The 16365-nt window shown below is 55.6% G+C and overlaps 1 protein-coding gene across 1 annotated transcript; it reads right to left on the bottom strand.

Moving 5' to 3' along the window:
- Nucleotides 1-1585: 1585 nt before the first annotated feature.
- Nucleotides 1586-15255, bottom strand: Adam33 (ADAM metallopeptidase domain 33). The gene is made up of 22 exons (XM_070006870.1): nt 15162-15255; nt 13151-13230; nt 10218-10294; nt 8831-8909; nt 8567-8643; nt 8310-8490; nt 8001-8069; nt 7849-7920; nt 7570-7736; nt 7399-7483; nt 7169-7311; nt 6292-6469; nt 6072-6161; nt 5685-5880; nt 5449-5557; nt 5155-5353; nt 4985-5062; nt 4796-4904; nt 4573-4720; nt 3184-3275; nt 2634-2711; nt 1586-2385 (listed from the first exon to the last, which is right to left on the bottom strand). Exons 1-21 carry the CDS (start codon nt 15220-15222, stop codon nt 2674-2676), a joined length of 2328 nt encoding a protein of 775 aa, XP_069862971.1. The 5' UTR covers nt 15223-15255; the 3' UTR covers nt 1586-2385; nt 2634-2673.
- Between the last annotated feature and the right edge of the window lie 1110 nt (nt 15256-16365).

The raw sequence follows: 16365 nt of genomic DNA, 5'->3' as shown, positions 1-16365 counted from the left end.
CAGGTCTCTGTCTCCTAAGTAGCTAGGATTACAGGTGTGAGCCACCAGCACTCAGCTAGTAAATAACTCTTGATACCAGAGGTAAATACATGTTTTTACTGCCATTTTGCAGGTGATGATGTGCTATTCATTACTACTTCACCTGAGACTACAGAGTGGAAAATCAATCTAGTTTTATAATTCATTATTATTTTAATATTATCAATATCATTGTAATTTTAAAACTTCACTGAGGCAAGAATTATACTATTTTGTAATAAACCTAAGAATCAAAAGATGTAGTACAAGAAAAAATAAAACAAAACATGTTCTTTTTCTTTTTGCTTCTTCCCTTAATTTTTTTTTTTTTTTTTTTTTTTTTTGGTCAGTTGTGGGGCCTGAACTCTGGGCCTGGGCGCTGTCCCTCAGATCTTCAGCTCAAGGCTAGCGCTCTACCACTTGAGCCATAGCACCACTTCTGACTTTTTCTGTTTATGTGGTGCTGAGGAATCGAACCTAGGGCCTCATGCATGCAGGACAAGCACTCTACCACTGAGCCACCTTCCCAACCCTTCTCTTAATTTATTTTAACTGTTTTGACTCTTCTTCTTGTTTTTCTTTTCTATTATAGAGGCAATTGGGAGCAGTTTCTCAAGCTCTTCAAAAACAAAAACAAAACCTCCCAGGCACTGGTAGCGCACACCTGTCATCTGGACTACTTAGGAGGTTGAGATCTGAGGATCACAGTTTGAAGCCAGCCCAGTCAGGAAAGTCTGTGAGAGTCTTATCTCCAATTAACTACAAGAAAACTGTAAGTGGCACTGTAGCTCAAAGTGGTAGAGCATTAGCCTTGAGCAAAAGCGCTCAGGGATAGCCTAGAGTTGAAGCCCCATTACTGACAAACAAAAAATCAAAAAACCTCTATTTGGGGGACTTTTTTTTTGCCAGTCCTGGGACTTGAATTCAGGGTCTTGGTACTGTCCTTTCTTTTGCTCAAGGCTAGCATTTGAGCCACAGCACCACTTCTAGATTTTTCTGTGTCTATGGTCTTGAGGAATCAAACCCAGGGCTTCATGCATGCTAGGCAAGCACTCTACCACTGAGCCACATTCCCAGCCCTGGGGATTTCTTTTAATTTGGATGTTTTAAATAGATGAGTAGGGACTCTGGCTTCTCTGGCTGTCAATGGAAGGAGTGGTAGGCTGCAAAGCTTCCCCTAATTCTATCCACCTACTAGAATATGATTTTGCTGCATATTGTTTTAAGCACCTCAGATCTGGAGTCGTTTGTTATACTGCAACAACTACTTGACTCTTGCAAGAAGTCATGAGAGAATAAGAATGTCCACAGGAACAAGAGAAGAAGGTGAAGGGCACCCTCTTAGTCAGACAGTTGTGTGAAGTCTTTTTTGTTTTTGTTTTTTTGGGGGTCCGGTCGTGGGGCCTGAACTCTGGACCTGGGCACTGTCCTGGCTAGCGCTTTACCACTTGAACCACAGCACCACTTTCGGCTTTTTTCTTTTTATGTGGTGCTAAGGAATCGAACCCAGGGCCTCAGGCATGCAAGGCAAGTGCTCTACCACTTAGCCACCTTCCCAGCCCCTGTGTGAAGTCTTGACTGCTTTTGCAGCTCTACCCACCAGTTGTGACCCTCAGGATGCCCCCAAAGTTTTAATTTATAACAACCACCACAAAAGAATCACAGTGATACACCCCCACCCCAAGCAGCATGACTTTCTTCCAACGTCTCTGTGGCCTTTTCTGAACTGTCACCAACTGTCTCCTCCCATGGAAGGGAGGGAGGTTGAGTAATGCCCAAGCAAAGGAGGCTGCAGCAGCATACCCATACCCCCACAACCTCAGGTGAGAGCTGGAGAAGGGGGTGGGGGCTGAGGAAGTGTCCAAGGGTATAGGAAAGAACCAGAAGAGACTCAAGAAAGAAGGTCCCAAAGATTTTGCTTGTTTCCTTATTTGTTTGCAGGGACCAAGATCCGGGGCAGAGACTTAGCCTGAATCCTAGGACCCTTAGGACTCTGCCCTCTACACAACTACATCTGGAAGACGCCCATAGAGGAGACCCAGCCTCTTCAGGTACCCACAGGGACCCACCCTCCCCTGATGGGGGGTTGGGAGCCATGGGACCTTTGCTCCTTTGTGGATGCATTCTGAGGCTGGAGGGTATACCCAGAATGCCCCAGCCCTCAAAGCCAAAGACCACACTGGGTAAGCTTCTGATGACTCTAGGGTCCTGGAATAGGAGTGACAGAGCTCCACTGGGGGTATAACTCTTCCAAGCTGCAGGTCATTGTCCTTAGAGTCCAAGTTCCTGGAGTGGCTCTCGGTGGTCACTTGTCTTTTATAAATACTTCTCCCCACAGACAGAATTCGGGCCTCTGGGCTTGACCTGCTGAAAATGAAGTGGTGGTGGTGGTGGAGGGGGTCACTCATTGAAGGCTGGTGTCCTGGGCTACAAGTCAAGTAGCTGAGGACCAGTCACCAGGGAAGAGCCACAGTCCTCCCTCCCCTGCCCCAAGGGCTTTCCGCATCTGTATCCATGACTACACTTTCTCTTTTGCTTATTGACTAACCCAAGCCCAGGGACTTGAATAGGGGGTGCTTCACAATGAGAGGGAAGAGCTCAGGGGCCACACCTACCTGGGGGACAGGAAGGCAGGGCTACATGGCTACAGGCTTCTCAGGGTGGCTGCTGGGATCTGGCCGTATTCTTGAGTTCTGGAGGCAATGAAGGAGGATGAGTGTTGTGAACACAGTTGGCAGGAGCCCTGGGGCTTGGGCATCACACAGGAAACTCAAGACAGCTGGGCACACAGTGGGGGAAGAGGGGTGCAGCAGAAAAGAGGCAGGGGGAAAGATACCATCCTTGTTGGGTGCCAGCTAATGCTAGCTACTCAGAAGGCTACACCTGGGAATGGAAGTTCAAGGCCACCTCAGGCAGAAAAGTTTGAGATGCTTATCTCCAGTTCACCACCAAAATGCTGCATGGGGTGCTGTGGTTGTAGTGGTAAGCACCAGCTTTGGGCAAAATGAAGCTAAAGCACAGCCCTTAGGCCCTGATTTAAAGCCCCAGTGCTAGCGTGTGCATGTGTGCATGCGCGCACGTGCGCACACACACACAGACAGACAGACACAAATAAACACACTCCATCTTCACTTCCCTCCTCATGTCCCCTGGTCCCTCACTCACCCAGGCGCTGGGGCTCTCCAGCTGCAGTAGGGCCCAACTCCATGGTGTGAACTCCACCTGGGAGGTGCTCCCTTTGTGGGCCATTGTTGGACCTAAGCAGTGGGATTAAACCATGAGGAGCTTGGAAGAGTGACTCTGAGCAGGGTACCAGGAGTCTGCTTCTTCATACCATGATACCCAACCAAGTTCTGTGTTGGCTGAGCTTCTACTCTTCTGCTTTGGCTTGCACTTCCTGCCCCCTCCTGGAGGAGTCTTTGGAGTCCATGCTTTCCTTGAGACCTGCGCCCTCCAGGACACCCTGCCCCTCCCCTCTCTAACCCTGACATTTCTCCCAAGCTTTGGCACCAAGCTCCCAACCTTCCTGATGGAGCCTTGCTCAGGTCCTACCTAAGGCTGGAATGCCTAGATGTGCCCCCCGCCCCAGCAGGAGCTGTGCCTGCCCACATTCCTTGCCATTAGCTACCTGCTGCTTCACTCCAAGCCATTTCCCCCTCCCCCCCATCTCTCAAGACCTCCCCACTTCCTTTGACATTGCCACAGTCTCCACTGCCCTGAAAGCCCATGTTAAAGATGGGATGCGGCTGCCACCACTCTGCAGCCTCCCCTTCCCATGGTGACACCCCAAGTTCCTCCCACCTTTCTCCTCTGCCCTCAGCCCCTTATCATTCCTCAGCTGTGCCAAGGCCCTCTCAGCTGGCAGCTGGGGCCTGGCCAGCTCCCTGCCCCTGCCTGGATGCCCTCTGCTCCCATTTCTAGCTCAGCTGACCAGGAGCTCTCTCAAGTCCAGGCTGTCACCCTCGCCCAGAGTCACAGTGAAGAGGTAGCTCTAGGGGAAACACCCTTAGCACTATGTACACTCCCCTCAGGTCAGGGAAAGTTGGGTTGGGAGTGATCCTTTGGCATAAGAACTGTCAGCACCACAGCTGACCAGTGGTATGGAGTACAGACATGCACGCTCAGTCCCAGGGAAACTTGAAAGAGGTGACCGTGACTAGGGCATAGGAAGTGAAAGAGGGCCCAAAACTCCTGAAGCAGGCTACAGAGGCCGCCACTGTCTTGGGAGCTGGTTGGGGAACCCACCCAAACCCAGCAAAGTCAAGGATGAGGCACCACCTGTGGAGAAGTTGAAGTGGACGAGAGGAGTGATGGAGTGGGGGAGGGAAAGGCCAAGCTCTGAGTGTTGGTGGGGACAGGAGCTACAATCTAGGCTTGCCTAGGAGGCCATCCCAGTCCCGTTTTTGCCCTGCCTCAGGTCTCTCTGCACCTAGGTTCAAAGCTGAAGACACCATCCAGTTCCCTGCAAGCCTGTGCAGCTCCGAGAAGCAAGAATCACAGGAGTGAACTCAGGAAGAGAGACCAGCACCCTCACAGACTGCATATTCAGCCTACCGGCTGCCCATGGGCTTCCTCCTGCAGCCCCAGAAACATGGCTGGAATGGAAGTCCTGAGAGCCTGTAGCAGCACCAGGCCAGACCAACCCCAGGGAGCAGAGGCAGCAAGAAGCTGAGGAGCAAGGCCAGCAGGAAGGCGTCGCGCTCTGTGGAGAACAGGGCTTTAAGTGGTGAACCAATCACCACCCCAGATCCTGCCCGCCTGTCCCTCATGGGCGCACTTTCAGGCTGCATAGGGCCACTGTCCACGCTGCCACCAAAGCCTGGCTGGTCACAAAAGGGAGGCGCCCAGCCCTGAGCACAGTGGCAGTTATGGTTGCTATTGCAAACCTGCAGAGAAGAGAAGGAAAGAAAGGTCACATGGGCTCAAGGATCCCCCCCAAGGTCACTTCCAGACTTTCTGTACTCACTCCATGGTTGTGGCAAGTACTCAGGCAGTGTTCCAGCTCCTGGAAAGTTGCATTCTGGCAGCGCCTGTCCTGGCACATCTATGGGTAGAGTGTTCACAGGGCAGTGAGAGGGGACACTTTGGCCTGGAGGGACTCAAAGGACCAGGAGGGACTGGGTGGGCAGGGCTCACCATGCTAGGTCCACATTGGGTGCCCGGTTCTACCAGGCCTAAATCAAACAGGTCCAGCTGCGCATCAGAGAGTGCAAGGGCTCCACGGCAAGCCATCTCCGTGCCCTCTAGGTGAACCGTAGAGTCCAGGGGCACCATGTGTGGCACGAGTGGGCTCTGCTCCCCACCCTGGCACTGCAGTTTCCCACACTGGGCATCCCTGGGGAGGAAGATAGAGGGTGGTCAGCCTGAAGCCTGTACCCCTTACCCTGACCTACTCTGCAGCGTTGGTTGCCCCCAACTCCACCCCCTCACCTTGGTGCACAAGGCAAGAAGCCACCCGCACTGTCCTGACCACAGTTCCCACGCGTGTCTCCCACGGAGTTTACCACTTGGAAACAGGCCTGTGGTGCTGGGCGCGAGGCTGAGGGAGAAGAAGAGGGGCTAGGGCCAAGCAGGCCTGAACCAGACTCGGTGACCCCAGCTCCCCCATCCCCTACTCCGTCTCCCTTCCCTCCCCCCCCAAGCCCTAAAGCCCTGCGCCATCTCACCAGGGCCCCAGAGCCGCTGACACTGCTGATCCAGAGTGGGACACGTGCCATCCCGACAGTAGCCGCGGCCCCCGGCGCAGGGCGAGCCGTCCAGTAGGTAAATGTCCGGAGGACAATGAGGGGAGGCTCCCGTGCAGAATTCGGGGAGGTCACAGTCACCCACAGCCCGGCGGCACAGCGTTCCGGGCGGCTTCAGCTGCGCGGGTTAGAGGAGAGCAGACAGACAAAGCACAGTGAGAGATCCGGGCTTAGGGGGACGCAGGAGGCGGCGGGAGCGCCAGGAGGACCCACGTTTAGATTGAGACAGCACCCAGGAGGGCAACCAGAGGGCGCCCACCAGTCGAGACCGGCCGGCCGGCCGGTTCCGGGTCGCCCGGCAGTCCTCACCAGGCAGCGCGCGCAGCAGAGCCCGTGCGCGCACCGCGCCCCCGCGCGCAGCGAGCAGTTGTGGGCGAAGCAGCAGGAGTCCGGGCACCTCTGTCATCGGAAGGGTGAGTGAGGATCAGGTGAGGGCGCAGCGCCCCAGACTTCCGGGGAGGGAGCGAGCGTGTGTGTGTGTGGGGAGTTGTCCATTCTCCGTCCCCAGGGGCGGGCGAGCCCACCTAACCTGGTCCGGGCCGCAGTCGCACTCTTCACCCGCCTCCACGAAGCCGTTCCCGCAGCGGGCCGGAGGCGCGGGAACCCCGGGGCCCGGAGCGTTCGAGAGGCACGCGCCGCCCCCCTTGCGGAGGAAGCTGCGCAGCTGGCGGCGGCTGCAGGCGCTGAACACTCGCGGGAAAGGGTGCCTGCGGGGAGGGGAGCGGGCGTCGGCCTGCGGGGGTGGGGGGGGTCGGCCTGCGGGGAGGGGAGCGGGCGTCGGCCTGCGGGGGGGGGGCGTCGGCCTGCGTGGATCACCTTTTTCTTTCTAAGTTTTCGTGGGGGGGGGGTGTCGGTCGTGGGACTTGAACTCGGGACCTGGGCACTGTCCCTGCACTCTTCAGCTCAAGGCGAGCACTCTACCGCCTGAGCCACAGTGCCATTTCGGTTTTCTGGTGGTTTATTGGAGATAAGAGTCTCACAGACTTTCCTGCTCAGGCTGGCTTTGAACCGTGATCCTCAGATCTCAGCCTCCTGAGTAGCTAGGATTACAGGCCTGAGCCACTGGTGCCCGGCTTATTTATTTAGGTAGGATCTTGTATTTTTTTGCAAAGGCTGGCCTCGAACCTCATTCCACATCTGTTTGTTTGTTTTGAGACGGCCTCTCACTTTCTACTAGGCCGGCCTCGAACCAGATTCCTCCCGATCTCTACCTACCAGTAGCTGGCATTACAATCTAGATTCCACCTTCACACTCTTGAGAATCCATTTTACCTACATCTTTCCCCTGACGGGCGCATAAAAGACCCTAAGGACAGGTACCTATGAATCCTCCTTTCACAGAAAAGAGAACTGAGGGTTAAGCAAGGAAACTCAGGTAAGGAACCAAGCCCCTTCTCTGTGCGCACCCGGTGGCCGCCGCCATGACGCAACCGCCCTGTGCCACTGTGGCCTCCACGCAGCAGCCGTCGGGGTCGTGGCTGAGGCCAAGGCTGTGGCCGATCTCGTGGGCCACGGTGGCAGCTGCGCCGATCGGGAGCTCCGAGTGGTCCTGGGAGGGTGGGGGTGTCACGGCGGGGCGGCGAGCCCCGGCCCCTTCCCTCCCCCACTCCCGCCCCAAGTCCCCACAGAGATTTACCATGCTCACACCTCCGGAGCTCTCGGCTTGGCACATGCCCTCGACCGGAGCCAGGCCCACGGTGGTGCCCTGGAAAGTGCGACCCCTGAGGAAGAACGCTGGTGATGGGGTGGGGTCAGGGTTCGGGGCCGCCCTGCCCACCCCACCCCCGCGTAGGGCAGAGGCACCCACGTGAGCAGCTGTGCCGAATCATGTGGCCTCCGTGCCCACAACCCCCGGCGCCACTGCAGGAAAGCCCAGAGCGTGGCATTGGCGTCCGGTGTGATTTGGCTGTAGTCCTGCTCTGTCCACACTTCCAGGCCGGTCAGCACCACCTGAATGTCCAGTGTCCTGAGAATCTGAGGGCAGGGAGGAGCGGGGCTGGGGCCAGGAACCCACCTTCCTACTGTACGCCTGTGCGCCATTGTCCCGTTCCCCTACCCCCATCCCCCTCTCTGCCCCATCCCCAACCTGATCCACGTAATTGGCGACCTCTAGGAGACGCTGTTTGGTGTGGTTCAAGTTCTGATGTTGGATCATGAACTAGGAAGGCAGGAATTCTAGGCGCGAGGGACAAGGCAAACTCCCCCCAGCCGCGACCAGTCCCTTCGGCCTTCCCTCACCAGGGTGTGGTCAGCCACTAGGTACAGCTCCAGGTACATTGGGCTCTTACGGTGGGCCTCTCGCCTCTCCTGCAAGTTACAGATGGGAACTCTGAGAGGCAGACTGCTAGGGTAGAGTTCTGCCATCAACCCCAGTTCTCAGAGACAACAGTTTGAGACTTGTTGCTAGAACTTATTTCTCCTTTTCTGAGTTAAAGGATCAGGACAAGTGGCCCTGCTGTGGGGCCTGTGTTTCTGTCTCTTCTGATTGGGAATACTATGGATATGGGACTGTGCATTTCCACCTCCACCCCTATTTGTGCCCCTGACCCTGTTATGGGGAGCTGGAGGAAGGCTGGTCCTGCCCTGATTGTCACGGAAGCCACAGGCCCCTTTCCAGATGAACAGCCTCTCTGTCCGGAAGATCATGTGGGTTGAGGAGTCCTTGGAGTCCCCAGGTGGCCAGGGAAGCAGGTAATAGCTGGTATTGCTGCTGAGCATGATCAGGCCACTAGGGTACAGAGGAATGCAGAATGGATGGGAAAGGCGCTTACCTCAGGCCCCATCCCCTCCGCCAAACACCTCACCTTATCCCAGAGCAGCCACTGAGGACTACCCAGGAGTCCTGGTAGCCCTTCACTCTCCCATAGTAGTGGCAATGATCCTGTAGAGGAAGCAGCCCAGCCCCAAATCTCAGCCAGGGCTGACTCTGGAGGGCAGAAGGCCAGCCTCTCAGAGATTGGAGTTAGGGAACAGGGTGCGAACAATGGGCGCACTTCAGTGATGCACCACAGAGGGTGCATCCCCAACACCCCTCACCCTGTCCTCAAGAGCCCAAGGAAATATCTCACCGTGTAGTTAGGGACCAGCACCACGGGCTGCCCATCGGGGCTGTAGTGGGTTTCTGTGTATCCTGGGGCCAGCAGCCTGCTGGGAGAGGTGTTTTACCAATCAACTGGTTTAGCCCTGCCTCCTGCTCCTGGTGGCCTTCCTGCCTCCCTGCCTGAATGCTAATTGAGCAGCTGTATGAGTGAGGCACCCTGTAAATGTCTTAAGGAAAGGATACAGGAGAGGCTGTGCATTGTTCAGCTCAGGAAAACCTAGAGGATGAAGGGTAAAAGCGAGGAAGGACCCTTTGTGATGGCTTAGATGTGGAAGATGGGCATATGGGAAGTACCAGGGAGGAGGGGAAGGGAGAAGAGGAGGAGGTCTTGTGGTTCCTGAGGTCTGCAGCAGGCATTCTGGAAGATGGGGGGCAGACTCAGCAGATGCTGGGAAGGTGAGACTTGGAGCCAAGGAGGAGACTAAAGCCTGAGAACCCCTACTTGCTGCCTAACTTCTTGACCATCTGGTCAGCCCTCTCACCCCACCCCTTCCCATTCCAGTTCCTTGAAATCTCCTGAGGCCTTTAGACCCCCTCAAGTTTAGAGGCTTCATCTCATTGGTTTTTAGTGATGCTCACTCCCTGCTTCCAGGAAAAATAAAATCCCACCTACCCACGCCTACTCCTGCTCACCTTTATAGTCTACCTGTTCTAAGACCCCATAACTCCATCTTGACAACCACCCCACTCAGTCCGAGGCACTATCCTGCTCAATATCTTGGGCTCTGAATGTTCAGGATCTTCAGAACTCAATGCCTAGGACTCCCTAATGTACTAGGACTCCTCAAATTCATCTCTCTGTCTATGCTCTTCACCTGAAGGTGTAGACATTCCAGGTAGGGTTGACAAATTGCCACTGCTGGATGGATGCTTTGACCTTTGTGCCCACTGTGAGTTTGCCCCTTCCTGGAGTGCCATCCTATCTGTGGGAATCCTGTATAAGTCTCTGCCTTTCTCTTCTCTCCCCTCTCTCCTTTTACCTCTTCCCTCTCTCTTTTCCTCTCTTCCCTCTTTGCCTGTGCTGGGGCTAGATTTCCTAGGTTTCCCTTTTGACTGCATGTATTTTAAGAATATCCACTAGGTGGTGAATACACAGCTGCCAAGCTGCTCCTGGGGTTGGGAGGAGAGATGTGGCCACAGAAGGGTGTACGCAGCCTCTACAGTCCACTTCAGCCTGAAGAGGGCCAGCTGGGAGTAGATGTGACAGGTATGACTCTCCATGTCACCTGCACTTCTTCTAAGTCTCCCCATTAGTCTCCTGCTGGGGTCTGCACTGATTCTCCTACCCCACTTCCCCCCCCCCCGAGAAATGGTCCATTCTCCGTCCAGTGGTGGTTCCTCAACCTGATACTTACTGATTCTTCTTCAGTTCAAGCAGGAGCTCCTGGCCTTCAGCCTCCAAGACCAACATGCCCACATCTAGTGTCAAGATCTGGTTGAGAAGGAGTACAGGCTGTGATAATGGCCTACAGTCCACCTGCCTGCCCGTGAGCTGGTAGGATGTGCAGCTGGCTAGTGAGAAAGTTCATGGAGGGCATGGATGGATGTGAGGTAAAAGCAAAGAAAGATATTCCCATACTCAGTATGTTCATTGTCATGACAACGGCCAATTGGAGGTGCATAGCCTGTCAGGAGCACACACATCGTCCCTAGAGATGAACTCCAGAAAGGTACCTTATGTGCTCACAGTTACTGGGCTCTTGGTCTTCCTTGTTTTCTGGAGCATGAAATGCAGAGGACACAAGGGTCATATGGACATTGTGGGAGCCACGGGTATCTGGGTATTTGGGGGTAAGGACCCTCTCATGGGTTCTGTATTATCTGGAGGGGTGTGTGTGTGTGTGTGTGTGTGTGTGTGTGTGTGTGTGTGTGTGTGTATTCTGGTCCTGGGGCTTGACCTCAGGGCCTGGGTGCTGTCCTGAGCATTTTTACTCAAGGCTAGTGCACTACTACTTGAGCCACAGATCCACTTCCAGCTTTTTTTGTGGTTTTTGGAGATAAGAGTCTCATAAACTTGGGGCTGGGAAGGTGGCTCAGTGGTAGAGCGCTTGCCTTGCATGCATGAGGCCCTGGGTTCGATTCCTCAGCACCACATAAGCAAAAAGAAAAAAGCCGGAAGTGGTGCTGTGGCTCAAGTGGTAGAGCGCTAGCCTTGAGCTGAAGAGCTGAAGGACAGCGAGCGCCCAGGCCCAGAGTTCAGGCCCCACAACCGGACCCCTCCTCCCAAAAAAAAAAAAAAAAACAGTCTCATAAACTTTTCAGCTTCATACTTCGATCCTCAGATCTCAGCCTCTTAAGTTGCTAGGATTACAGGTACACGCCACCTGGCATCAGGCTGTGTGTGTGTGTGTGTGTGAGTGTGTGTGTGTGCGCGCGCCTTTTTGTTTGTGTGCTGGTGATTGAACCCAGGGCCTTGGACATGTTAGCCAAGTGCTTTACCAATGAGCTGCACCCACATTTCCTTGTTTCTGTAGCTTGCTGCCTCTCATTCCCTGTGGAATCCAGACTTTACTCTCTACCTCTAATTTGGGCAAACTGTGCCATCTGAAATCCTCCACAGCCTCCAGCAGTCACCCACTTCTGGGCTCACAAAGTAAACAGGCACCCATCCCAAGCTAGGGGAGAGCGCTGGCTTTCTTGGTAGCTATCAGGAGGGCTGGGCAGCTTCTCCTCTCCTCCCCTCCTCACCCCTTTGGCCCCTTTCACCCCACAGGATATCCCATCTTCCCCCTTGTTCACACAGCCTGGCTGGGGGCCCAGAATTGGAGCAAGCCCAGGAGATTCCTGGGGGGCTGCTGTATCTTTGGAATGTTTTCCCCACCCTGCTGGCTGACTCTCCCCTTTTCTCTCAAAATGCACTGTGCTGGGACCCTGGCCAAGGGGCTCAAAGGCCTGGGGAAGGGAGGGGGCATCCTCTGCAGGTGGGGAGCAGACAGCTCTCACTTCCCTAGCCATGGACCCCACAAGGCCCTAACATGAGCTCATATGGCTGGAATGCCACTGGCTTCATTGGAGAAAGAGTTTGTATAAGACAAAGGCAGTGGTCCAGATAGAAAGCCACACTCAAGGTCCCTGTCTGTAGCCCCTGCTGCCTTCACTTCTGGGCTTCTTGGTATCCCTACCCGCCCCCACGATGTGCCCTACCCCCACCCTGCAGTGTAAGTGCACCCTTGGCTTTAGGAGAGGATATCTGTCTACCAGAGCACAGCCTCCTGCCCTGTCCTGTCCTCACAGGCTTCCTAGAGCGGAGACCAGAAGTAGGCAAAGCAGGGGTGGGGTCAGCGCAGGCACAGGCCTGGTGACCCCAGTATTTGCTCCGCCCTCCCTTTTATTGGAGGTGTCAAAAAAGGTCTCAAAGTGTGGGCCAGCACTGTGTGTCTGACCAGTTGAGGGGAGAAGCTGCTGGGGGTGGGGAGGGAGGAGGAAGGAGGGGAAGTAAGGGGAGGGGGGAGGGGGGCAGTGAAGGCAGTGAAGGGAGCTCTGGGGAAACCCGCCCCCCATCTTTGCAATTGCACTGGCCTGACTTCCTCCCCCCTGAGCATGGGCAGAGGGACTGTCCACTCTGGCCTAGAAACTCAGAACTGAATACTCCCCAGTCTTGAGTGAGGGGTGGCCAGTGATAGAAAGTTTTTCAGACCTTAGCAGGTCTCAAGCTTCTCGACTCAAAGAGCTGTGTGACCATGATCCAATGTCTTTGAGCTTCAGTTTGCCCCTTTGTAAAATGAGCACCAAGAAGCTATTGGCTTCTTGGTTTGCAACACAGATGTGGTGACACCAACATCTGGGATGTGGTTATTCTAGAAGAATGTGATAGGCAGAGTTGGCAGGAGGCTGGAGGGAGGTACAAAATGGTGTGGGCTTGCCGCTAGGGACGCCACAAGAGTGACTATTGTCACAAGACCATAAGCTTTGTATTTGCAGGCATTTGAACGGCTGGGCCTGGGAGGGACAGCAGTGTGCCCACAGGGCCATGCGTTCCAGACAAGTCAAAGGAAGATATTTTGGTGTCTTCTTAGAGCTTCAAGCCTCTAACTCTGGACTCGTCTCTACGAGTGGGGGTGGAGGCTTGGAGTAATCCAAGAAGAAGAGGAAGAAGCTGAAAATGACTTCCATGTGTGTAGGCTCTCCTATCTAGCTGTTTCGGGCCCCGCCTGCCTGGTGGGGTGGGGCCTGCAAGAGTAGTGACTTGGTTCTGGGAACCCCAGAAAAACTGCTATTCTATAAGTGCAAAGTGCAGAGGGTTTGGAAACCATGGGGGCCCTGCCGGGGACAGGGTAGAGATACTAACCGGCTCTTCCAGGGTGACTGCATGCCAGGATGGACCATCCAGGACCCAGTAGGGGGTGACGGGCTCTCCAGGGGCATTTCCTTGAGTGAAGGCAGAGCACAGAGTGAGGGACACCCAAGGAACTGGGAGAAGGGGAAGCCCAAAAGGGCACATCCATCTTCATGGGCTCCGTCTGCAGGACAGACAGCCATGGGGCATCCTTGGAATGGAAGAGCCACCACAGAGGTGGCAGGAGACAGAGGAGCCTGGGAAGGAACAACTTGGCTGGGGATTTAGGATCTGCTTGATCTTTGAGGGGTGAGGGATAGGCTTAGGGTCAGAGGTCATGAGGAAGAGACCAAGGCCCACCGTGTAGAGGGGAAGGGAAGGAGGAGGCAGGCCTGGGTATTTTTAGGCTGGGCAGCAAATGCCTTTAGTGTGAGAGATCTGTGGCTCGAGGCTGCCTGTGTCTCCCCCACCATCTGAGAAAAGCAACAGCCAGATGTCTCCAGAGGTCCACCTTGCTCAGCACTCTCCTTAGGGACTTGATGGTGGTGGCAGGGTCCCTGGGAACCCTGGCGCCCTCCTTTTGTCTTCAAAATGAGGGGAAGCTAGGGGACAGAGCCTCTGTGCCGAGAATGGGGGAGGGAGTTGGTACCAAAAGGGGCTCTAAGGAGGAAGCCTGAAGCCAAGCATTGCTCAGAGGGAGCCTGGAATGCTCCCCTGGAATGTTCCTGCCTCCCCACCCCCAACAGGCCCCAGGGAGCCAGGTACCCAGAGCCCAAAGCTAGCCCTCCCACCCTCTGCCACTCAGCCTGGGCTGGTGGGGGGAGGGTCAGCTCCTAAAACACATGGCTCCCTCCCTCCCCCCCCCCCCTTTCCCAGCCCTGTGTTCTGGCTGATCTCTCCTCTGGTGGCAACATCCCAACTCCTCCCCCTTGCTCCTCCTCCTCCATCTCCTCCTCAGACCTCAGGCTTCAAAGACCAGGAATGGCAGCTGCTCCTGGAACCCCCTTCCTCAAGGCCCATGCCCTCCTTCATTGATGAACCAATTGCTATCAGTTAGATTGGGGGGTGAGGAGCTGCCACTTTGGAATAGAAGCTGAGGGACCTGGAGAGGGGGACAATCAGGGAGGATCCCTCAGCCCTAGAGGCTTCACTGCCCCAGGGCCTGAGGCGCGGTGTGTGGACAGATGTGCACACTCTCTGCTCCCTTGCTGGCCACTGGGCTGTGAAGAAGAGCAACATGTAAGTTGTACGGGAGTGAATAGAGGGAACCAGTCTGAGCTGCAGACTATGGAGCCCTTCTCCCTTTGGGGATCCCATCACTCACAATCCCTTGCCTCAAGTCTGGAGCTTTCAGAGTCCTAGCAGTGGAATGCCTAGAGATTGGTCCCCAAAAGCAAGACCGCTGTCTCTCTCCCCTTGCTGGATGGAATAGGGCAGAAGCTCATGGAGGTGGGGGGGGGGGGGTCTCCCAGCACCAAGCTGTGAGTGAGGACCCTTTCCCCCAGCCCAGTCCTTCCTACCCATTGCCTTCTTTCTGTACTTGCTGTACAGGAGCTGGAGAGTCCTCTGGCCCTCTTAGAGAGGTTAAGAGCCCTGACATAGGGGAAGAGACAGACACGGGCTTCCCGAAGCACTGTCAGACAGGCACCTTCTGTTTGGAGAGGTCCTTGTGAGTCTCACCAAACAAGGCAACTCTATAAACAATATACACCCTGCTCAGGGCAGGGGAGGAGAGGACAGGGAGTCCTGAAGGCAGAGCATGAGGTGGGGGTTGGAGGCAGGAGTGGACTAGAGTTGGGGGCCTTCCTGGAGGAGAGGGCTGGGTACTTGGCAGCTGCGGAAGGAGGAAGGATCTTGCCCTTCTGCTTTGCCCAGGATGTGGGCAAGTGGGCCCGATGCCACCTCAACCCTCCCCAAGCCCTGTCCTCCCTTCCTAGCCGTGGCAGCCCCAGGGTTTTGAAGCCTGCAGCTCAACACCCTCTCTCACCCGCCCCTACAGGCGCGCCTCGGCGCGCGTCCTCACCTGGAAGTGCCCGGGCGCCCGGCCATAGCCGCGGGGGAAGCGGCGGCAGCAGCAGCAGCATCACCACCGCCGCTAGCAACCCCCGAGATCTCCAGGACTCCCGGCCCATAGCGGGGAGCTAACTAAGCACAGCTAACTAAGCACAGGCTGCAAGCTGCTCGCTCCGCCCCGTCTGGACCAGGGCCGACCCACGCCAGCCCGCCGCCTCCTACCCTCTGGCCTCTCCGGCGCGCCGCCTCCCCCGGTGATCCCGCCCGAACCCGGCCGGGGAGCCGGGAAGACCCTCCGGTCGCCGCCGCCGTCGAGGGGGCCGAGCTGGCTGCGCTGGGCGGAGGCAGGAATCCAGCCCGCGTCCCCGCGAAGGCCACCGAGGTTGAGGATGCCGCGGGGACCGCGGGAAAAGCTCGCTGAGGACGGTAGCGAGATGGTGGCGGGAGGCCGAGGCGGCTCAGGTCAGACCGCGTCCTCCGAGGACCCCCCACCCACAAGTCTCCGGGGTCAGGCCTCTCTGTCCCTGCGGTGGGGGCGCCTCGGGGAGCATCCAGATGGCTCCCCTGTTCAGGCTAGATGCCCCCCCCCCACCATGGGAGGCCGTCAGGTGCAGAAGGGCGCAATCAGAGTTGTGCAAAGCCAGACTCCCGGGAGTGAGGAGTCCTTTCCAGCTTGGTCTCAACATCATCCGTTCCATATCTTAAAGGTTTGAGCCCGGTACCGGTGGCTCACGCCTGTAATCCTAGCTACTCAGGAGGCTGAGATCTGAGGGTCGCCGTTCAAAGCCAGCCCCGGCAGTAAAATCCATGAGACTCTTACCTACAATTGACCACCAAGAAACCAGAAGAGGTGCTGTGGCTCAAGTGGTAGAGGACTCACCTTGAGCTGAAGAGTTGAGGGACAGTGCCCAGGCCCAGAGTTCAAGCCCCATGAACAAAAAGGAAAAAAAATCAATGCAATGATTGAACTGTATACATGGATGAGTTTTGCTAGTTGTGTATACCAGAGCTACATTTCCCCAAAGTTGTCTTTTTTTTCTTTTTTTTTTTTTTTTGTCAGAGACTAGGACTTGAACTCAATATCTGACACTTGCTCACTGGCTGGTGTTCTACCACTGGTGTTCAACCACCTAAGCCACGCCTTTAATCTTCCCAAAGTTTTCCTATACCTTGCCAATCTCTCTCCTTCCCAAATCCAGAATCACTAATTTGTT

The sequence above is a fragment of the Dipodomys merriami genome, unplaced genomic scaffold (genome assembly GCF_024711535.1).
Source record: "Dipodomys merriami isolate MVZ:Mamm:240054 unplaced genomic scaffold, mDipMer1.0.p SCAF_7, whole genome shotgun sequence".
Taxonomy (NCBI): domain Eukaryota; kingdom Metazoa; phylum Chordata; class Mammalia; order Rodentia; family Heteromyidae; genus Dipodomys; species Dipodomys merriami.
This window is presented reverse-complemented; position numbering and strand designations above follow the sequence as displayed.